At 43.5% G+C, this 24,446-nt stretch overlaps 1 protein-coding gene across 1 annotated transcript; it reads left to right on the forward strand.

The window, feature by feature from the left end:
- Nucleotides 1-7,038: 7,038 nt before the first annotated feature.
- RPL39 (ribosomal protein L39) lies at nt 7,039-10,789 on the forward strand. The gene is made up of 3 exons (XM_079123455.1): nt 7,039-7,057; nt 8,595-8,698; nt 10,564-10,789. Exons 1-3 carry the CDS (start codon nt 7,055-7,057, stop codon nt 10,610-10,612), a joined length of 156 nt encoding a protein of 51 aa, XP_078979581.1. The 5' UTR covers nt 7,039-7,054; the 3' UTR covers nt 10,613-10,789.
- Nucleotides 10,790-24,446: the final 13,657 nt, after the last annotated feature.

Below are 24,446 nucleotides of genomic sequence, written 5' to 3' on the forward strand. Positions count from 1 at the left end.
CTGGGAGTGGAATTCTATGGTAGAGTGTGTACTGAGCGTGCATGAGGCCGTGGGTTCAATTCCCAGCACTGCAAAATTATACAGCACTTTAAAAGTCACAAGAAATATAGGATAGTGGGACAGCATTAAGGGCCCATTTTAAGTTATCATCATGAACTTGAAGCAAGGGCCAGTAGGTATCTTACAGCCTCATTCAGCTGCCAGGAGTGCAAGTCGTTCAGTAGATGGAGAATTGGACTTACCGGGTTTATGGATTCGCCAAGTGAGCACAACAGGAAAGGGCAAGGTAAGTGGATAGTTGAGTAAAGAGGGAAGACGTGGAAGGGCAGTAGAGAGGAAAGGGAAAAGGTAGAAGGGATTGGTGGTCTAAAAAACAGATGGATGGTTCCAGTGAGGTGGAAATAGGTTAGTGTTGGGGCACTAGAGAAGTGAGTTAAAAGGCTGAGATAGGAGTCTGTGGTAATGGGATAACATCAAGGTCAAAGGTTTGGCAAAGGAGTAAGTGGCTGGTATGTGTTTGATGAGCTCACTGGATGGAGCTGAAGTTCTGAAAGTAACTGCATGCATAATGATATCACCAAGGATTGTTATAATAGTTTTTGAGAGAGAGACAGCCAGAAACAAAATCTGCAAGGAAGGAGAACAAAGAGCATCAGGGTATTGGAGCTGTTGCTACCTGGATCTCCTTGTTTCCCTCTGGTCCCCACCCCCATGTGCTCTCTGTACTGCTGCCCAAAGGATCTTTCTAGAAAGCTTAAATAGCTGCCACTTCACCTTTAAAATTTTCAATGGCTCCCAACCCTGAGAGGTAATTTTGAAAATATACCCTGAGGAGCTCTCTTGGCTGGGCAGAAGTGTTTCTGGAATTAAGAAATGCCCAGACCAGGGGCTGGGGATGTAGTTCAGTGATAGAGCACTTGCCAAGCATGGAAGGTGCTGGGTTCCATCCCCAGCACACACACACAGAAATCCAGGCCAAACCATGAGGATGTAAACCAGCTGGGCTCGCTGGCACACACCTGTAATCTCAGCTACTCAAGAGGCTGGGGCAGGAGGATTACAAGTTGAAAGCTCAGCAACTTAGGTCCTGTCTCAAAAAATAAAAAGGGCTGGCATGCAGCTCAGTGTAGTGCTTGAATAGCATGCACAAGGCCTTAGATTCAACAAAACTCCAGGACTATAAAACAAACAAATGAACAAAAGACAACAAAGAAAAAAAGATGTAAACTACCCTGTAGAACCCGTTCTTCAATTTTTTCTGTTTTATGTATTTGCACTCTTCCTTCATTCACCAAATACGAAGCACCTACTATGTGGGAGGCACTGTTCTAGGCTCAGGGAGGGAATGCACTGGTGAACAAAACTCACAGTCCATGTTCAGGTGAAACTTAAGGAGTCAGATTTAAGCTTCAGCTTCAAATTGAAGCCTCAGCTTCCCAAGCCTGAGTAACTGAATAAGTGAGACCTTATCTCAAAAAATAGAAAGGGCTGGAGATGTAGCTGAATTGTAGAGTGACCCTGAGTTCAGTCCCATTAACACACTCACATAGGCACACACAGACACACACAGAAGAAGAAAAGAAAAATTACATGATGACACAGAAATTGGCCTTTGGCAAGTCAAGGATAGGGATCTTAAGAGAAACCAAACCTCCCAAAACCTCGATCTTGGATTTCTAACCTGTAGATGGATGAGAAAATAAGTCTATTGTGTAAGCTGCTCAGTCTGTGGTATAGAAATCCCCTCTTATCTATGGGGATACATTCTAAGACCCCCAGGGAGACCTGAAATTGCAGTTAGTACCAAACCCTATATATACTAATTTTTTCCCTAAACATATATACCTTATTACCTGCTATGGCAGTATTTTGCAGTTTGAGATGTGATAGCAAAATTAGCATGAATTTCTTTTTCCTTCACAGTTTCATGGATAGATTTCTTTTTTTTTTTTTTTCTTTTTCTTTTTATTTATTTATTTTTTTGGTGGTTGGGTAACAGGGATTGAACTCAGGGGCACTTGACTACTGAGCCACATCCCCAGCCCTATTTTGTATTTTATTTAGAGACAGGGTCTCACTGAGTTGCTTAGTGCCTCACTGTTGCTGAGGCTGGCTTTGAACTCATGAGCCTCCTGCCTCAGCCTCTCAAGCCACTGGAATTACAGGCATGCACCACCATGCCCAGAAGATGCCTTCTTCTTGTAGATCTTACCAACTTCAGGATACATGGTTTAAAAAATTTCCTAAGTAAAAAACTTTCACTTTTTCACTTATGGGAAGCAGTTTACAGCTTTTTGTCATATCTAAATTGCCAACATCACTGCTCTTGTAGTAAAATAAAGGTTACTCAGACAGGTACTATTCTACCACAGGGGTTGATCTGATAACCCAGAAGGCTACTGATTACTGGGCAGGTAGAATATATAGTGTAGATGCATTAGACAAAGGGATAATAATGCCCATCTCCCACTAAGAATAATACACAATTTAAAACTTACGAATTGTTTATTTCTGAAATTTTCCACTTAATATTTTCTAGGCAAACTTTTTGTTGTTTTTGGAATTCTGGGGATTGCACATGCTAGCAAGTGTTCTACTGCTGAGCTACATCCCCAGCCCTCCACTTTATGTTTTCTGACCATGGTTGACTGAAACCACAAGAATGCAAAACCATGGATGAGGGAGGAGTCCTGTTATTTTGTTATGGCAACCTGAGCAAACTAATACTGGTGGGGTCAGGTCATGCAGAGGTGGGGAGGACGTTCCAGCTAGAGGTAACAGCTGATAGAAAGTACAGGGGTTGCTGGCCATGGTGGCACATGCCTGTAAGCCCAGTGGCTTGGGAGACTGAGGCAGGAGGACTACAAGTTCAAAGCCAGCCTTAGCAATTTAGCAAGGCTCTAAGCAACTCAGCAAGACCCTATCTCAAAATAAAAAAAAAAAAGGGCTGCAGGTGTGGCTCAGGGATTAAGCACCCCTGTGTTCAATCCCTGGTACAAAAACAAAACAAAACAAAACAAAACAGGGATTTCCAGGTTTCCAGTCACACAGTCATTCTATCTGGGGGAAGTCCTGAAGGAAGAAGAGGGCACAGAGAAATAATCTGAGGGAGGGCTATCCAGGAACAAGGAAGTATACTTGAAAAGATAGACTGAGAACAGGTATGCAGGGCATCCCTGGAGTCTGAGGTTTATATTTTGGGGGGGTCAAAAATTTATACACTTCTTTAGCATATTTTTGGGGGTGCTGGGGATTGAACTACTCAGGGGCACTTTACTACTGAGCTATATATTCCCAGTACTTTTTTCTTTTTTCTTGGTGGTGCTAGGGACTGAACCCACTCATGCATGCTAGGCAAGTACTCTACCACAGAGTACTCTACCACATCCCTAGCTCCGGTACTTTTTATTTTTTATTTTGAGGCTGAGTCTTGCTAAGTTGCTGAAACTGGCCTCAAGCTTAGGATCCTCTTGCCTCAGCCTCCTGCCTTAGCTTCCCAAGCTGCTAGAATAACAGGTGTGGGCCACAGAGTCTGGCTAAATTTTCCTTTATTGGAACACAGGAACTCAGGTTTGGAGCTTCAGCTCCTCACTCTCCTATGACATATATTAAGCAAGCACTCTCCCTGACTGAGTCATATCCCCAGCCCTTAGAGGTAATACATTTGGGTGTCATCAACCAAGAGAATATTTAAAGCTATGATATTAGATGAGATCACCGAACGACTGAGCATATGTAGAAAAGGGATGAGATCAAAAACAATCTCAGGGATCTCCAATGTTAAAAGATTAGTGAGTTCAGGAAGAATCAGCAAGAGAGACTGAGAAGGGGTGGCATGCAAAGATAGGAGGAAACCAGGAAGAAGTGGCTGTATAAGAATTAAAAGGATTAGCTGGGTACAGTGGTTGAGAGTCCCCAGGTTCAATATCTGCACCTGGGGCAGGAGGGGGTTATTTAGAGGGATGATTTAGAATGACTTATATAAGCACTTAGCACAGAATCATTCACACCCTAAACCCTCAATAAGTGATAGCTATGATGAAGACAATGATAACCAAGGAAAGGCTTATCTGTTGTTCTTTAGGGTCATCAAAAAGAAAATGTTGGCTCCCCCCCCCCTTTTTTTTTTGGTGGTATTGGGGATTGAACTCAGGGACACTCAACCACTGAGCCACATCCCCAGCCCTAATTTGTATTTTATTTAGAGACAGGATCTTATTGAGTTGCTTAGCAAGAGCCTTGCTCTTGCTGAGGCTGGCTCTGAACTATTGATCGTCTTGCCTCAGCCTCCGGAGTTGCTGAAATACAGGCGTATGCCACCGCACCCAGTCCCAGCCCTTTTTATTTCTTATTTTTGAGACAGGGTCTTGCTAAGTTGCCAGCCTTCCTGCCTTAGCTTCCAGAGTAGCTGGGATGTGCCATCATGCTTGGTCTGACAGGCTTATTTATTTATTTATTTATTTGGTACTGGGGATTGAACCCAGGGGTGCTTAAACACTGAGCCACATCCCCAGCCCTTTTTTATGTTTTATTTAGAGACAGCGTCTCATTGAGTTGCTTAGGGCCTCGTGTTTGCTGAGGCTGGCTTTAAACTCATGATGCTCCTGCCTCAGCCTCTGGAGCCGCTGGGATTACAAGCATGCACCACTATGCTGGGCTCTGACAGGCTCTTAAAAAGTAAAATCCAGGTAAAGAAGCCTGAGGTCTCGCTTCAATTAAAAATAAAATTATCTAGATGAGGGGGCTGGAAGGTGTAGTTCAGTGGTAAAGCACTTGTCTAGCTAGCATGCAAGAAACCCTGGGTCTGATAGACAGTACTACAAAAAAAATTATATGGATTAGGATCTGAACTTTATTTTAGGTACCAGGGATTTAACCCAGGAGCACTTAACCACTGAGCCACATCCCCAGTCCTTTTTATATTTTTATTTAGAGACCAGGCCTCACTACATTGCTGAGGTGGGTTTTGAACTCCCGATCCTCCCAAATAACTGGAATTACAGGCATGTGCTAATAGGATCTGAAATTTAAAACTGGATGGGGTCAATGTACTAAAACTCTGTTAAAATAGTAATTATTGTTAGGCCTCAAGATTTCTATGTCTTCTGTATTCTTCCCTCTCTAGATCTTGAGCTCCAGTATCCTGTCACCCAGGGGAAAAATCTGGGACCAAATCCTGTTAATTTTATGTCATAACCATCTCTCGATTTTATTTCTTCTTACCAAATCTCATGGAGACTATCTTACTTTAAGCCACCATCACTTCTTTTCCAGACTATTTCCATGGCCTCCTACCTAGTTTGTTCAACCATCTGTCACTATAATCCAGTCCAGGTATCTGTAACCATTTATTTTTGTGTTGTGGAACCCTTTGACAGTTTGATGAAACCTATGGACTGATTTTCAGATTTTATTGTTGTTGTTCTTTGTTTTGCAGTACCAGGGATGGAATCCAGGGCTTCGCACATGCTTAGGCAAGTGCTCTACCACTGAACTACACCTGAAGCCCTTTTAAAAACTTTATTTAGAGACAGGGTCTGGCTAAATTGCCCAGGCTGGCCTCCAACTTGTGATCCTCTTGCCTCAGCTCCTAAACAGCTACATGCATGCACCATTATGCCCAGGTTCGGAATTTCTTTTAATGTATAAAGCAAAGTATGTAAGATTACAAAGAAAACCATTACAGTGCAATATAGTTGTCAAGAGTATTTTTAAAGAAATATGTGCTGTAACAGGCTTTTAAAAAGTTCTATTTGTAGATCTAATAGCTATGCATTTTTAGAGTATGTAAACAATATTCCGAGATATCTACATTAACTGTAATGTACTATGAAACCATCTGTGATTTATATAGGTGACCAAGTCACAGGCACAAGTAACACCACTGTGGTCTGTTGCCTACATTCATAAATAAAGTGTTGAAATCAGTTTGGTGAAAATAGTTGTATTTTTCCCCATCCAAATTCATGGACTCTGAACTCTATAAAAAGTACTCTTGTGGACCCAAGACCAAAATCTCTTGCCTTTATTCATTGGTGCAAAAATGCTTGAGGCTCATGTACAACCAGAAGAATGAGAAGTTACACTCCATTTATGTATGAAGTGTCAAAACGCATTCTACTGTCACGTATAACTAATTAGAACAAATAAAAACAAATGTTTGAGGTGAATGCAAAGATACACAAAGGTTTTGTGGAGGTTTTCTAGTTGTTGCTCTGGCGGTGCTGGGAATGGAACCAGGGCCTCGAGTGTGCTAGGAACGTGGTCGACCACTAACATACACCCTCAGCACGAGGTTTCTGTTTATAAATGGGGAAAAGAAAAAATGAAAACAAGAAACACTAGCATCCCAAATGCATGCCATTAATTGCTGTACATCCTGGCAAAGTTGGACTACAAAATCAGTCTTGGCTTTCTGGCAGCCAAGGAAAAGGTTCCGTCCCTAAAGTTCTCGGCTTCAGACCTTGATTGGCAACCTCTAACCTAGTCTAAAACCCCAAGGCCGTCCCTAGGCTTCCAGGCCTCAAGAAGTCCAGCCCCCGAACCAGCTCGAAATGACTACTCTCTGACCAGGAAAGGGCCGGGCAGCTCCCACCCGCCCATTCCGTCGGAGCGCTCTAGCCACGCCCCTCCACTAGTGGCGCGCTTCTAGTCCAGGGCCGAAGTCGCCGGCGCACTGAGGTGACGGCCGCCTCCCCCGCCCTCACTAAGGCTTGGTCCCGCCCACTCTGTCCCCCAGCTTTTAATTTGGCACTTAGACTGTCTGCCTCACCCACGAAATGGGGTGCACCTAGCACACCGACGGACTCCTGGGGAACCCACTTACGGAAGTGAAGCCAAGCGAATTCCACTTCTCACCAACAAGCGTAGGTTCCCAGGGCCCCAAGGACGCCGGGTACTGGGGCAGGGAGGTGCTAGACGCGGGCTGGCGCGCAGCGTCACTGCCTAAGCTCCACCTCTGAGTGGCGCCTTCTAAGCGCGTTCTTCCGCCCTCTTCCCCCTCTTCTCCTTTTTTCTGCCATTGTGGTGCGTGCGCTGTATTCTGTTCCTCGCCATGGTAAGTCCATCAGCCGCCATCGGCTCGGAGATGGCTTCCCGAAACACAAAGCCGCCAAGGGCTGGCTGGGGCCGCGCAAAGTATCGCGGGGCAGGAGCATTTTAAAGGCATTTTCAAGGCAAGGTCCAGCTGGGCCGCCGCTCTAACCCACAGGCCTAGCTGGAGCTTTCGGGGAGGGGCGGCTGCGCCGGCGCGGCAGATTCCAGGGCGCGCTCTGGTTGTCTGGCCGCCTTCGGCGAGCGCAAGGATTTTTGCTTGCCTTTTGGAGCAAGCTGTAAATTCTAGGGCCGAAATCGAGGTGCCTCCCGCCTGAACTTGGGCCAACTGCAGGCTGCCTGTAGTGTGCACGATGTGCTCGGCATTGGGAGGGGAACTTGGCACCCGGAGTGCCCCACATTACGAGATTGCGGGACTCTTTAGTCATTTGTTCAGACACGTAAGCGTCGCCCCCGCAAAATTGCCTAGAACGGGGGTATTGTGTGAATCCGTGTGATTTGGGGGTTCTTAGTAAATGCCGACAGCGCACCAGTCACTGCCTTGTGACACAGACTACTGATGATGGTGGTTTCTAGGTGTGGAGGGGATCGAGATTGATGTTTTCTAATTTGTTGATAGAGTCTACAACTGCTGGGAGAGAGGTGTAGTTGTGTGATGCCTTTATGATGGCCCCTGTAACGCAAGGGTGTGGGTCCAAGTTGGCTAGGCTAAGGATCTGCAATTTTGCCCGAATGTCCTGAAGTGTGTGTGGGGGGGTGGACTTAGATGACCTCAGCCCTTCAAGAAAGCCAAAAGATGCGATGGGAAACTGTGAAAGTCATCCTTGAGACTGTGACAATGTAAAAAGAGGTAGGATTTCCAGGTTGGGCATACCTGTAATCCCAACGACCCAGGAGACTGAGGCAAGGCATGTTGCCTTGGCAACATGGTGAGACCCTGTCTCAAATTTAAAGGGGCGGGAAGGACTGGGGATTTGGCTCAATGGTACAGCGCCCCTGAGTTCGATTCCCAGTGCCAAAAGAAGTGGGATTAATACAAAATGGTGAGTGGGTTCGAATGTATTGGATTTCAGGGACTTTGCATAAATCTTACCTTCACAATGACACTCAAAAGTAGGTTTCCCCAGTTTTACAAAGTAGGGCCACTGAGGCTCATCGACTTACAAGTGATAAGTTGTTCTGGTTAACCTAAAGCTCTGATCGGTCCATGAAGCCAAGTTTCCCAGCTCTAGCCAGTTCCCAATTTGGTTGCCTGAGTCCTCTGGTGACAGCAGGGTGGACTGGAAAAATCATCCTGACTGTGGATGTCTCATTTTGCTTATCTACATTTGAACATAGCTTATATTTATGGAAGCTGTGGTGTCTACTTTTAGAGAACTCATGAGGATTAAAGGGCTATATGATTTGGCATTGAGGTGATTTTTTAAAAAATTATTCTTGTATATCTACTGAAATGTTTGTTAGATGAGGAAGTTCACAACTTTGAATCATCTGGGGTAGGCTCTAGTATCACTGTCTAAATTGTTTGCATTTCCTTGCAGTCTTCTCACAAGACTTTCAGAATCAAGCGATTTTTGGCCAAGAAACAAAAGCAAAATCGTCCCATTCCCCAGTGGATTCGAATGAAAACTGGTAATAAAATCAGGTAAGACCACACACACTATCCCTTTTTTTTGTTTCAGATTACTTTTAGGACATAAACATGCAGTTGAAAGTTACATGCAATCTAATCTGCCCTCTACCAACATTCTGAAACTCCTTTTTTGTTGTTTTTAGTAGCTTCCTCAGTGTCTGCACCCAGCGCACAGCCAGGGCAGACACATGCACATATATGGTAGTTATAGATGGACAGCATGCCTTTATTTTATTTATTTTTATGTGGTGCTAGGGATCGAACCCAGTGCCTCACACCAAACGCTCTGCCACTGAGATATGTGTAGTCTCAGTCCCCCCAAATCTGTTTTTGAAGTGGTCATCTTTTATACAGATTGGAACACTGCCCTCTACTGCAGAAGTAGTTGAATTGATGAATTTGGAAGAAAGACATCACTAGAATTGCTACCAAGTACCTCTAAGGTCAACTAGGCCTAAAATTCTGGTTTCATATATGCTTTCTTCAGCCTGCTTCTCATACCAGGTGGGCTTTGAGACAAATATTGAAGTGAGGAAAAGCAAGCATCAGAAATGAGTGAAATTTGCCCCAAGATCCCATAGCCTGTGATAGTCCCAGAGTGTTAAAACAACATTCAGAATTTGTTTAAAATGAAGTACTAGGTTTGCTGGCTCTTCCAGGTAACAGCCCAGAAGACCACAAACAGGAGGTGAAGTGTTAAAGCTGACATTATAGGGTGAGCTTAGCAAGTGGGTCCCTCTCAAAAGAGAAGACATGGCCCAGAACTGCAAGGTCACAAAGCTTAGTGTAAACTCTGTTGAGTTGTATGGCAAATCTGAGTCCTTGGGCGAAGTGGTTTGTTTAGCAGTTCAGCCCTTCTTGAAGCTTGCTGGATTTCTCTTGAGGACATAGGCAGTGGGCATGGTGGAGCACTCCTGTAATCCCAGTGACTTGGCAAGCTGAGCTAGGAGGCTTGCAAGTTCAAGGCCAGACTTTTCAACCTAGTGAGACTGTCTTAAGATAAAAGGAATGGGGATGCAGCTCAGTGATGAAGCAACCCTGAGTTCAATTCTGGTGCAGAAAAAAAAGAGAACATTGCAGACATCAATACTAAGGCCCTTTTAAAATATATCTACATGAACATGAGTTTTTCCATGTTCCCATCAACTGATGAGATCTGTCTTTTGGGTTGAGGAATGAGCAAAATGTATATAAAATGAGTGCCTAGTTCAATAGATAATCCTGACTCTCTGGTCTTGCACAATTGGGAAGACATTTGCTATCTTCCAACTTTTGTTTATTTGTGTGTATGTGGTGCTTGCTAAGTGCTTTACCATTGAGCCACAAGCTCCAGCCTCTCTTTCAGCTTTTAAAATGTATTGAAAGCAGGTTGCAATTACAGTGCTTCATTTTGTGGAAGTACTGCCATTATCCTGCTGAAAGAAAAGCTATGTTGATCATTTTTGATTTTGCCTTTCTGAGGGTAAAATCGTGACAGATTGACATGGACAATTCAGAGATTGCTTTAGCTCTGGAAAGCACTATTCCTATGGGGTAGTAATCTGTTGTAAAGATGGTGTAGGAGTTTTTGTGTGTGTGTGATACATTAAGAGGGGGTTAAAGATATATTTGCATCTACCCTGAGTCTGTTGAATCAAAAGTGGGTGTGGGTGCTCAGGGAGGGGAGGGGAAGAAAGAGCTTCCTTTCTACCTCAGTCCCAGTTAAGAACCTAGTCTGGAATCTTGAAAGGTTAAAATTTGTTTTGATCAAGTTCTTAAACACATGTAGCAAGGAACCCCTGAATTTTGTCATATGTAAGAGGCCAAGTTTGTCGTGAATGTGAATAGCTAAATTGTGGTCAGACTGCCCTTGTAACTTTCAGTTTCCTTCTGTGTAGGTACAATTCCAAGAGGAGACATTGGAGGAGAACCAAGCTGGGTCTATAAGGAATTACATGAAATGGCACACATATTTATGCTGTATCAAGACTGTGGTTGATCACCTTGTCATGTCTGCATTATCAGGACATTTGGGAAGAATTAACTGGGAATATGAGCTTTGTTACAAAGGTGCTGTAGTACTGATTTTGTTTGGTTCGGTAATAAATATGTGAAACATTTGAACTGCTGTTTTGGTTTGTAAAGTATTGAATTTCCACTCCCTCTCCAGACCTAAAAACACTACTTTCTGCAACGACAGAATTTGTCTTTAGCCACCAAGTATTGAGTTGTTCTTAGTGTAAAGGACAGAATTTAAAATTTTTAATTTAATTGTAATTAAATAGATCCCTGTGGCTAGTGGCTCCTAAACCTTCTGCTATGGGTGGTACACATACATCATCACAGACCTGAGGGTGAAACAAGGGATTGGCAGGATCTGGGCATGAATCTACAACACGTTTTACTTTTTTATAAGATGCTTTCACTATTGCCCTGACTAGTCACAAACTCCTAGACTGAAGCAATCTTAACCTCACTCTCCCAAGTAGTGAAACAATCCATGTGTGCCCTCTGTTTTTGTATTTTTTGTGATACCAGGGATTGAACCCAGGGGCACTTAAACCACTAAGCCATATCCCCAGTCCTTTTTTGTAATTAGAGAATGGGTCTCACTGAGTTGCTTAGGGCCTTGCTAAGTTGCTGAGGCTGGCTTTGAACTTGATCCTCCTGCCTCAGCCTCCCAAGCTGCTGGGATTACAGGCATGTGCCACCATGCCTGGCATGTCATAACTATAAACACAACCATGTGTGTTCATTTACATTTTCATCTGTTTTTACTTTGATGCAGAGACTGGCTTACCTGAAAGCCTAAAATATTACTACTTGACTCTTAAACAAAAAGATTGCCAATCCCAGATCCTAGATTCAAGAGTTCAATTTGGCTTGAAAGATCAAGGTTAATTGTTGGCCATGTAGCACATTGTTAGTGGCATGGCCTAGCACAATAGCTGCAGCTGAGTTAATAAGCACAATCTTACTGGCATTGTTGAGCTTTTTACCAGGTTAGCGTACTGCTGTATTACCCTTGACTCGCAAGTTTCCAGGGAATTGATGTTTAACACCTAACCAAGAACCACTAGCATATGTCTTTAGCAAGTTATTGGGCACCTGTGTGTTAGCCACCCTTCTGGGTACATGGGACTGATAGACAAATTGTGTGGTATATTAGAATATAAGAGCCAGTAGACCAGTGTACAATCCCTTGCAGACCTCTTCTGTGAAAAAGATGGGAAGGGACAGTTCCCCAATTGTCTGGAATCGGGACAAAACTGCTACATGCAGTGAGGGAAAGGAGACTTGGATTTGTAACTCCCTACCAGTTTGTTGGGGGAAGCATATTTGCTGGCAGGACCTGGCTGACAAGGCAAATGGAGGGAAGTAGAAATTGCTGTTTATGGGGCACAGTGAGTGGTGGGGGTTGTACAGCAAAGAAGACCCTTTCTACAATCATACTAGGAGGTTCAGTTGACTAATCTGTAAGAACCACAGCTTTCCTGAGGTTGGAAGAGTGAGCTACAGGATACCAAGTGACCTAGGAACCTAGGAACTTCAAACAAATCTTTGGAACCTATCTCCTTCATGAGCCCCCTACTTCGAATATTTTCTCTTAGTGCATCAGTGTTGCCTTTTTATTCAAAGATAGCTGCCACAGTAAACAGCAGTTGGTATTCAAGGCCAAAACAGAGGGACTTGATAGGGATTAACCAAAAGTCACATGATTGGAACTTTGAACCATTTGATGTTACTAGAAATTCAGCCTCCCCATTCAGTATATGTTGGAACATCCTAACAGCCCAGGGAGGTTAGGTGAGAAAGCCAGAGTCACAGCTGGGTGTGGTGGCACCCACTTATCCCAGAGACTCAGGAGGCTGAGGCAGGAGGATCATGAATTCAAAGCCAGCCTCAGCAACTTAGTGAGACCCTGTCTCTAAATAAAAAAGAAAAAGGGCTGGGGATGTGGTTCAGTGGTTAAGGCCCCTGGGTTCAATCCCAAAAAAAGGAATGGGGGATGAGCAGGATGAAAGTTTTAGTGCCAATTCCTTCCCCAGTGTACATGCTATATGCTAGTGAAGGCTCAGGGACCCAAGATGATAGGGAGAGGAGTATCATTGGGAGACTGGAGAATTCAGGCAGAGCTGGCCTGGAATTGAGCCAATGTCTGCTGCTAGACGATGCCAATTCCTTTCCCATTCCATGATTTTAGTAGAGTAAATCTTGAGGCCTTGCAAAAGAGGGGGACATGAGAAAAGACTGGGCATTGGGGTTGTGGGTATAGCTCGGTGGTAGAGTGCAAGAAAGCATATGTGAAATCCTAAATTGAATCCCCAGTACCAAAAATAAGAAAATGTTGGCTCTGCAGTCAAGTCTAGGGTTGAATCCCACTTCCATCCCTGAACCAGATGTGGGTTCTCTGAGACAGCAGAATCATATCTGACCTCCTCAGGTTGATAAGCATTGATCGATAATGTCTATAAAGGATCAATTCTGTCAGATACTCCCCCATTTTGCAAATGCGGTGACAGAACTCTGATTCTTGCCAATCACAACTAACCATTTTGAGTGCTTTAATGTGCTAGGTAGTTGCTATTAGCAGGAATGGGAACCAGATTGAATAGGGAGTATATTGTATAAATTCTTGAAAAGAACAGCGTGGAATATTAACCATTTACACTACTTCCCTGATGATGTCCTGCTGAGTGTTGATGCAATGAAGTCAAGTTCCTAAGTAGGCAAAGCCTCAGTGGGGGTTTGGGAAGCCAGAGGCAAGTGTGACCTGCAAAGATGTCACAATCGAGAGCATACACATGCGTGTGCACCTGTGTATACCCTGTAGGTGTGTCTGAGAGAGAGGGAAAATAGCAAACCCTCATCCAGAAAAACTAAATGGTTTCTTTGCCTCAGCTTCTGGAATAGGTTGTATTTCAGGCGTGCAACACCACACCTGACCTCTAGGGGACATTTGATAATGTCTGGAGACAGTTTTTAGGTTACAACTAAGGAAAGGGGAGGTACCACTGGCATCTAGTGGGTAGTGGCCAGGGATGCTTCTAAACTTTCTACAATACACTGGACAGTCTCCACAACAGTTTCCAGCCCAAAGTATCAACAGTGCCATGGTTGAGAACCCCTGGTTCAGTAACACTGCAGCCAGCCAGAGTGAGTTTGTGAGATAAAAATCTACTCCCCCTACCTCTACTTGCTTCATATCACTTGAGAAATATGTCCTTAAAATGATCCAAAAGGGCCAGATGCAGTGACGCATGCCTGTACTCCTAGTGACTTGGGAGGCTGAGGCAGGAAGATCAAAAGTTCAAGATCAGCCTCAGCAATTTAGTGAGACCCTGTCTCAAAATAAAAGGTAAAAAAGCTGGGAATGTAGCTCAGAGGTAAAGTGCCCCTGGGTTCAATCCCCAGATCCAAAATAATCCAAAATGGGCACAGTGTAGGGCCTACCCCCTCTCTACTCACTGAGCTGGATTCAACTGCATAAGTCTCTTCCCTCAAAGCACCACATGTGAGCCAGGCACGGTGGTGCACACCTGTAATCCCAGTGACTCTGGAGACTGAGGCATGAGGATCGCAGGTTCAAAGCCAGCCTCAGCAATTTAACAAGATGCTGTCTCTAGATAAAATAGAAAAAAGGCCTGGGGATGTGGTTCAGTGGTTAAGCGCACCTGGGCTCAATCCCTAGTACTGAAAAAGCACATGCTATTTCCTCGACCAGGAATGTTCTCTCTCTGCACTTGGTTAACTCTTGTTCATCTTTCAGATCTCAACATACTTTTTACCTCCACAGGGAGACCTTCCCAGACTTTCCCTGTCTTCTCCCAATCCAATTAGGTCCTTCCACTTAGTAGCTCTCCCTGCCTCCCCATGGTACTAGGAATTGAATCTAGGGGTGCTCTACCACTGAGCTACATCCCCAGTTCTTTTTATTTTGAGACAGTCTCACTAAATTGTTGAGGCTGACCTCAAACTTGCAATCCTCCTGCCTCAGCTTCCCAAGTTGTTAGGATTACAGGCAGTGCTCCCACTCTGCTTAGAGTCCCTTAAATCACCCTTGCGGTGTGCTTCACAGTTGTGACTGGAAACTTTTTTGGGGGGGTAGGGGGACCAGGGATTGAACTCAGAGGCACTCAACCATGGAGTCACATCCCCAGCCCTATTTTGTATTTTATTTAGAGACAGGGTCTCACTGAGTTGCTTAGCACCTCTCCATTGCTGAGACTGGCTTTGAACTCACAGTCCTCCTGCCTCAGCCTCCGCTGGGATTATAGGCCTGTACCACGGTGCCCAGTGTGACTGGAAACTTCTGTGTGTGATTAATTAATTGACGTCTGCCTCTCTCACTAGATTGTAGGACTGACAGAGATAGACCAAAAGGATAGGTTTGGCTCACTGCTATTTGCTTTCACCTAATACAAAGGAAGTACTCAGTAAATCTGTTGAATGAGTAAATGAGTGTGTATGATTGAATGAATAGAGAGACAGATGGGCTTTCAAGTGAGCAATAGCATTATAAAATGAAGGCCTTAAAGCATGTATATAAAATGAGGGAAGGAGCATCAACATTTTTATTTTGAGACTAAGTCTCACTAACTTGCCCATGTTGACCTTGAACTTGTGATCTTCCTGCCTCCATCTCCCCAGAAACTAGGATGGCATGTGTGTACCACCATGTGTAGTTGGGGCCTTTATGAAGAGTGCTGCTGTGAACATTTTGTATTATCTTTTGTCCAGTATGTATTTCATTAAAAGTGACTTAGTTTTCATTTTTATACTTTTCAGGATGTACAGACATAAGGTAATGTGTTTTATGAGAAGAAAGTTAATTAAAATTTCTATAATGAGCATGTATTTATAATCAAAAAAATTCAAAGAACAGGAAAATTAACTTGCCATGAAAGAATGAGTCACTTGCATATATTGTCTTTTTAAATTATTTTTAAGCAAAAGAGAGTAATTTAACACAGTCCTTCAAAGGCATCTCATGGAACCCAAGGGCAGGGGATAGCCACGCTTCAAGAAAAAAGAGAACCAGGACTTTGAAAGACATTGAGAAGCTAAGAGACACTGGGGATGTAGAATATAGCTCAGCGGTAGAACACTTGCCTAGTATGTGCTAGGCCCTGGGTTCCATCCCCAGTCCTGAAAAACAAAAGTTATGAGAGAAGCTGGGTAGGCTGCTCTCCTCTGTAGGCCTCAGTTTCCTACTCAGCTTCTTTCTGCATGTCTATTGCACTCTTGTTCCTCTTAGCAGACCTGCTTCCTCCACTTCTCTGAACACAAGGCCAAACATTGCCTCCTCTCTGTCCTCAAGTCAGGTAACAATTAGAAATGGACTGAATTGCTGAATCCCAGCAGCCCAACAGCAAGATCATGAGGAGACCCATTGGTCCAACTTGGGTCATGATCCAGTCAAGAATCAACCAACTAGCTGGACATGGTGACCCTTGCCTGTAATCCCACTGGCTCAAGAGGCTGAGGAAGGAGGATCACAAGTTCAAAGTCAGCCTCAGCAACTTAGGGAGACCCTAGCAATTTAATGAGATGCTGTCTCTAAATAAAATATAAAAAGGGCTGGGGTTGTGGTTCAGTAGTTAAGTGCCCATAGGTGCAATCCCCAGTATCAAAAGACCAAAACAAAACAAAAATCAACCAACTAGCCAGGCACGGTGGTGCATTCCTCCAATCCCAGCAGCTCTGGAGGCTGAGACAGGAGGATCAGCAAGTTCAAGGCCAGCCTCAGCAATTTAGCAAGGCCCTAAGCAACACAGTGAGACCCTGTTTCCAAATAAAACATAAAAAGACTAAGGATGTAGTTCAATGGTAGAGTGGTCCTGGATTCAACCCATAGTACCACAATTTTTTAAAAATTTTGAGACAAAGTCTCACTAAATTTCCAACACTGGCCTTGAACTTGTGATCCTCCTGCCTCAGAATACAGAGTAGCTTGAGGGGCTGGGGAGATAGCTCAGTCAGCAGAGTGCTTGCCTTGTAAGCACAAGGCCCTGGGTTTGATCCCCAGCACTGCACGCCCCCCCAAAAAAAGAGTAGCTTGAATTACAGATGTGTGCCACCATGCCTACCTTTGATTTTCTGTGGGTATTTTCAGAGGCTTCCAAGGATAATGAGAAGTAGGAAAAATGCCTTATCAAATAAGGTATAAATCCTGAAATGAATTAGACAAGTTTATAAGCTGTGAGATTTGGAGAAGACATACCCCATCTTTGGTTTGGGAGAGTTGTTTTTGTTGTCCTTGTGGTGCTGGGGGTGGAACCCAGGGCTTCCCACATGCTAGGCAAGTGCTTTGTCACTGAGTTACATTCGCAGCCCCAAAATATAACCTTTTAACCAAAGAGCAAATTCTTGGTTTTGGGTTGCAGGCCAGTTAAAAGTCTAAGCTATAATCAAATGTTACCACTCTCTGGAGACTCGGGATGACTCCCACATTCTTATCTGGGACTACTACTTCCAGAGGAAGTCATTGTGACTGCTTTATGGATTATAGCCTGGCAGGCACCTGTCTTGAAGTGTTCTCTGAGATGCTTGCTTTTTTTTTTTTTTTTTTTTCTTGCAGTACTGGAGATTAAACCCATGGGCCCTCTACCATAGCTACATCCCCAGCCCTTTCTAAAAATCTCTGGGACAGGTGGGAGGCAGTAGCATATGCCTGTAATCCTAGCAACCCAACTCAGGAGGCTGAGACAGGAGGATCACAAGTTCAAGGCCAGCCTCAACAACTCAGTGAGACCCTTTCTCAAAATAAAAAAGGAGCTGAGTGCATTGGCACATGCCTGTAATCCTAGTGACTCGGGAAGCTGAGGCAGAAGGATCACAAGTTCAAGACCAATCTAAGTAATGTAGTGAGACCCTAAGCAACTTAGTGATACCCTGTCTCAAAATAAAAAGGGCTGGAGATGTGGTTCCATGATGAAGCCCCCGCCCCCCCGTGCTGATGAAATGGCTCGTCTTGTTGGGTGCTTGCCTTCTATGCACAGGGTCCCGGGTTCAAATCCCCAAGGCCACAGGTTCAAGAGAAGGAAAGTAAACAATTCTGAGGATGCCATGATGAAGCCCCCTGGGTTCAATCCCTAGTATTCCCCCCACCAAAATTTCTGGGACAGGATTAAGTTGCTTGTGATCCTCCTGCCTCAGCCTCTCAAGTAGCTGGAATTACAGGTGTGCAGTCATGGTACCTGGCTCTGAGATTGTTATTTTGATAAGTTCCAAACAGCACTGGATAGATACAACGTTTCTGATCGTGACTAATTTCAAATATTTAAAAAGGTAATACTTTGTGTGTGGATGGATGTGTGGTGCTGGGGACTGAACCCAGGGCCTTACCCATGCTAGGCAAGTGTTTTACCATTGAGCTACAGCCCCAGCAGGCTTTGTAGCATTCTTGCTTCCGCCCTGACCCTGTGTGAAACTGTATTCTTTCACTCTCTTTCTTTTTGCTTTTTTGAGACAGAGTCTTGCTTTGTTGCCCAGGCTGCCCTTGAACTCCTAGGTTAGCCTCCTGCCTTACCTCCTGAGTAGCTGGGATGGCAGGGACCACACCACCTCTCACAGCTAAACTGTGTTCTCTTGATCAATTTCAATACATCAGTTCTATAAATTTAAAAAGTATTCTAGGACTGGGGATGCAGCTCAGTAGTAGAGCTCTTGCCTAGCATAGGAGAGACTGTGGGTTTGATCCCTAGCATTCCCCCCCCAAAAAAAATCTAAAATGAATGTTCATTTAAAAATTAAAATAATAGTGAAATGGATTAAGTATGCATTGCTTTTGGCAGTACTGGCAATTGAACCCAGAGCTTCATCAATGCTAAATAATCACTCTGCCACTGAGCTACACCAGCAGCCTTTTGTTATTTTATTTTAATACATGGTCTCACTAAGTTGCTCAGGCTGGCCTCAAACTTGAGATCCTCCTGCCTCAGCCTCCTGAGTAGTTGGAAGTATGTCTTTTAAAGTGTTCTGCTCATGTCTGGGGGTGTAATTAGTAGTAGAGTCCTGGCTTAGCATATATGAGACCCTGGGTTGATCCCCAGCATGACAAAAAAAAGAAAGGAAAGAAGGAGGGAGCGGGAGGGGAGGAAGGGAAAGAGCAGAGAGGGAGGGAGGGAAGAAGGAAGGAAGAGTGGCATTCAGGGAAGCATTCTGATGGGAGAGGCAGTTCCTGGTGTATTTGCAAGTCACCAAAAGTTTTGAATTCCACTGATGATACCTTTGTAGTAAACACCTACTTAAAGGTATGTCCACATTAGATGGTTCCCCATAGATTCATAGAGAAAATGTTCTATTTATGGGATGTCCAATCTAGGTAAATCCCTTCATATGCAAAAAGCTAGAAGAAAGGACTTTGAAAGTTTTTACCATACAGGAATGATAAATATTTGAGGAAATAAATATATTGAACCTGATTTAAATACTCCATAATGTATACATACAGCATAACATCACATGGTACCCCATTTATATATATATTATGTATATATATTAAATATATATATGTATATATATTTATGTATCGGTTAAATAATAAATTTAGCCAAGTGCAGTGGTGCATGCGTGTAATCCCAGCAACTAGAAAGGCTGAGGCAGGAGGATTGAAAATTTGAGGCTAGCTTTAACAACTTACTGAGACCCTGTCCCAAAGTAAAAAACCAAAAGTACCAAGAATGTAGCTCAGTGGGAGAGTACTCCTGGGTTCAATCCTCAGTACTCTAATAATAATAATCATCATAAATTTAGTTTTTTTATATGTAAAAAGCCTTTCCTGTAGGTGCTTTTTACTGCATGGAGGAGCAACATGGAGAGTTTGCAAAGCTCTGGAGCTGGGCGGCCTGGGTTTACATCAAATGACTTTCACTTACTAGCTGGGTGGCTTTCAGGGAGTTACTTAATCTCCCTGAGCATATGTAAAATGGGACTAAAAATACTGTGCTAATATACTTGCTGTGACAATTGAGATGGTACATCAAAAGTGCCTGGCCTATTAAGCAATAGCACCAATTCATCTTTAAGTATTTCTGGTGTAAACCTATAATTGAAATTTTTCTTTTATTTTTTTCCCTTTTTCTCTCCGTGTGTGTGTGTGTGTGTGTGTGTGTGTGTGTTTTGCAGCGCTGAGGATTGAACCCAGGGCCTCATATATGCAAGGCAAGTGCTCTACCCACTGAGCTACATCCCCAAGTCCCCTACCTCCTTTTAAAAATATTTTTTGACACAATTAGGAAGGGAGAGGACAGTCTCATTTTAGACAGTTAACAGAGAACTCACACTGGTGTAGATAATAAGGCCCAAACTGAAAACGAAAGTAAATGGGTAAGAAATAAACTACTTATTAGACTCTCTAGTTTACTGAGGAAGTGGTAGTCTGGAGCCCAGGTCTATTCCTAGGAAACAGTAAAGGGTCCCGAGAAGATAAGGATGTTCAAGCTGAGTGATGTGGTGTGTGCCTGTAATCCCAGTGACTCAGGAGGCTGAGACAGGAGGATCGCTAATTCAGGCCAGTTTCAGCAATTTAGGGAGGCCATAAGTAACTTAACGAAGCCCTAAGCAACTTAGCTAGACCCTGTCTCAAAATAAAATATAAAAAGGGCTGGGGATGTGGCTCAGTGGTTAAGTGCCCTTGGGTTCAATCCCCAGTACTAAAACAAACAAATAAACCAACCCCACTGATGCCAAAACAGTCCTATGCCCCTAGTGTGAGGTGCATATTTATGTATTTTTTTTTTTGGGGTGCTGGGGATCGAACCCAGGGCCTTGTGCCTGCAAGGCAAGAACTCTACCGACGGAGCTATCTCCCCAGCCCCCATATTTATGTATTTTAATTCCCAAAGTGATATTCATATGTTTGCAATATGCATGCACATATATTTAGTATGTAATTTAATCTCTGAAAGGCAATGCTTTATATAAAACAAAAGCTTCCTGTTGTAAAAGAGCATTTCACTGGCATTTTGAAGAACACTAGAGACATTATATGTTCTTATTATCTACTTCTGTGTAACAAACTATCTCAAAACTTAGTGGCCAGAGCAAATATTTTGTTTCCATCATCAATTTGTAGGTAAAGAACTAGGGAAGACCTTGGCTGGGTGGTTTGTTTCTGATCCAGTGGGGCGGTATGGACTGGAGGACCCACTTTCAAGATGTCATCTTCATTTTTTCTGGTACCAGGGATTGAACCTGGGGCAATTAACCACTGAGCCACATCCCCAGCCCTTTTTTGTATTTTATTTAGAGACAGGGTCTCGCTGAGTTGCTTAGGGCCTTGCTAAGTTGCTGAGGCTGACTTTGAACTCACGATCCTCCTGCCTCAGCCTCTAAAGCTACTAGATTACAGGTGTGTGCCACCACGCCCAACTAAAGATGTCTTCTTCACTCACATGTTGGGTGCCTTGGTGCTTCTAGGCCTTTCAATCTCTGCCTGTGACATCTCGTCCTCCAGGGTTTCTCCATGTGCCTAGGGTGTCTTACAGCATGGTGATCTCAGGGTAGGTGACTGTTTACCTGGCAGCTGACTTGATTATTTCAAGAGGCAGGAACTGGAAGCTGTGAGTCTCTTAAGATTGAGGCCCTCAAACTAGCCCCAGGGCCAGCTTCCTGAGCACAGGAATGGTGCAGTTGCACTGGAGCTTTGTGTTTAGTTTGATACTGTTTTTGCCACATTGAAATTCTTTTTTTTTTTTTTCCTTAATGCTGTGGATAGAACCCATGGCTTTGAGCTTGCTGTGCAAATACTCTACCACTGAGTTACAGCCCCAGCCACCATCTTGAAAAATATATAGTTGAACCTAGGGGCACTTTACCACTAAGCTACAACCCCAGTACTTTTTATTTTTAATATTTAGACAACACTAAGTTGCTGAGGCTAGTCTCAAACTTGTGATCCTCCTGCCTTAGCCTCCAGAGTCACTGGGATTACAGATATGTACCACTGTACCCAGCTAAATTCTTAACAATATTTTTATTTATTTATTCAGGTACTGGGGATTGAACCCTGGGGTGAGCCACATCCCCAGCCCATGTATACTCAGTACCTCACACATGCTAGGCAAGCAGTGTACCACTGAGCTACAATCCCAGTCACCAAGCCCTTTTTTTTAAAAAATTTATTTTTATTGTAAACAAATGGGATACATGTTGTTTCTGTTTGTACATGGAGTAACAGCATACCATTTGTGTAATCATACATTTACACAGGGTAATGATGTTTGATTCATTCTGTTATTTTTTCCTCCCCCCCACCCCTCTTTTCCCTCTATATAGTCCCTCCTTCCTCCGTTCTTGCCCCGCTTCCACCCCCCCCATTATGTGTCATCATCTGCTTATCAGTGAGATCATCGCCTTTTGGATTTTTGAGATTGGCTTATCTCACTTAGCATGATATTCTCCAATTTCATCCATTTGCCTGCAAATGCCAAAATTTTATTATTCTTTATAGCTGAGTAATATTCCATTATATATATATATATACCACAGTTTCTTTATCCATTCATTAATTGAAGGATATCTAGGTTGGTTCTACAGTCTGGCTATTGTGAATTGAGCCGCTATGAACATTGATGTGGCTGTATCTCTGTAGTATGCTGATTTTAAGTCCTTTGGGTATAGGCCAAGGAGTGGGATAGCTGGGTCAAATGGAGGGTCCATTCCAAGTTTTCTAAGGAATCTCCACACTGCTTTCCAGAGTGGCTGCACTAATTTGCAGCCCCACCAGCAATGTATGAGTGTACCTTTTTCCCCACATCCTCTCCAACACCTATTGTTGCTTGTATTCTTGATAATCGCCATTCTAATTGGTCACCAAGCCCTTTTTATGTTTTATTTTTTGACAGGGTTATGCTAAATTGCTTAGTGCCTCACTGAATTGCTGCAGCTGGCTTTCCTCTTGAACTTGCGATCCTCTTGCCTTAGCCTTCCAAGCTGCTGGGATTACAGGCATGTACCACCACATCCAGCTTAACAATATTTTAAAGGAGTCCCACATTGTGAATTTTAGTCCCACAAATTATGTAGCTGGTCCTGTCCAGCCCAGATTATATCCTTTGGAGTATTTTATTGGTCTAACAGATGTCATGTCTCAATGGGAAGGGTATCAAAGGATTTGTGGTTAACTGTAATCCATTGCAACACTGAATAGATAAAGGGAAGGAGAACAGGAATCAAACAATCTGAACCGGGCTGAGGAGATAGCTCAGTTGGTAGAGTGCCTGCTTCGCAAGCACAAGGCCCTGGGTTCAATCCCCAACACTGCAAAAAAAAAAAAAAAAAAAAATCCAAACCACTGCCAGGTGTGGTGGCATACTCCTGTAATCCCAGTGTCTTGGGAGGCTGAAGCAGGATTGCAAGTTCAAAGCCAGCCTCAGCAATTTAGTGAGGCCCTGAGCAACTTAGTGAGACCCTGTCTCAAAATAAAAAACATTGGGGATGTGGCTCAGCAGTAAAACGCCCCTGAGTTCAATGCCTAGTACCAAAAAAAAAAAAAAGGTCTGAACCAAAATACAGCTACACACAGAAGAAATGGTCTATACTTCAGTAGAATGACCATCGTTCATAACAATTTGTAGATATTTTGTAAAGAACTACAAGAGGGCTGGGGATATGGCTCAGTTGGTAGAGCACTTGCCTCATAAGCACAAGGCCCTGGGTCCAATTCCCCAGCACTGCAAAAAAAAAAAAAAAAAAAAAAACAACTACAAGAGAATCCAGGTGTGGTGGTGTCCACTTTTAAGCCACTCAGGAGGCTGAACTAGGAGAATCATAAGTTCAAGGTCGGCCTGGACAACTTTGCAGGACCCTATTTCAAAGTAAAATTGCAAGGGGCTGGAGTTGTAGCTCAATGGTAGAGCATTTGCCTAGAACATGCAAGACCTAGGTCTGATCCCCAGTATTTAAAAAAAGAGATAAATGTTTAAGGAGAAGGAAAGCTGGGTGTGGTGGTGCATGCCTGTCATCCAGTGGCTTGGGAGGCTGAGGCAGGAGGATCATGAGTTCAAAGCCAGCCTCAGCAAAAGTGGGGCACTAAGCAACTCAGTGAGATCCTGTCGCTAAATAAAATACAAAATAAGCTGGGGATGTGGTTCAGTGGTTGAGTGGCCCTGAGTTCAATCACTGGTACCAAAAAAAAAAAAAAAAGGAGAGGGAAATGCTAATTATGCTGATTTTATTAGTACACATTTAATACATATTTCAAATTATCACACTCTACTCCATAACTATGTATGTACAATTATTTTGTGTTGGTTAAAAAAATAAAGAATGGGCTGGGGATGTAGGTCAGTGGTAAAATTCTTTTCTAGCATGTAAAAAGTCCTGGGTTCAGTCCCCAGTGACACACACACACACACACACACACACACACACACACACACAACAAAAAAAAAAAAAAAAAAAAAAAAAAATCTGAGGCTTAGTTCTAGTTTTACAGCTACAACTATCCTGACACTTAACAAATCATGTCAGCTTTTGGGACTCCAATTTTCGTCGGTTTGACATGAGGACATTTGGTTTGACCAAGCTCTAAAATCATGAACCCATGATGCCACATTGTAACTCAAAATGTACATCTAATATGGAGTTTCCATGGGACTCCCCAAAAGGAGAGGGGCATGGGAACAGAAAACAAATAAGCTACAAAAAAACAACTATTAGTTTAATCAGAAAGCCTGTGGATCTAAATTCAAGGTCAGCAGCCTCCAGTTCCCACTTGTTCCATGAACCCCAATCACAGATGATGAGGCAGACACACAATGCTGGGTGCTGGGCT

This window comes from Sciurus vulgaris (assembly GCF_902686455.1).
Source record: "Sciurus vulgaris genome assembly, chromosome: X".
In the NCBI taxonomy this organism is placed as follows: Eukaryota; Metazoa; Chordata; class Mammalia; order Rodentia; family Sciuridae; genus Sciurus; species Sciurus vulgaris.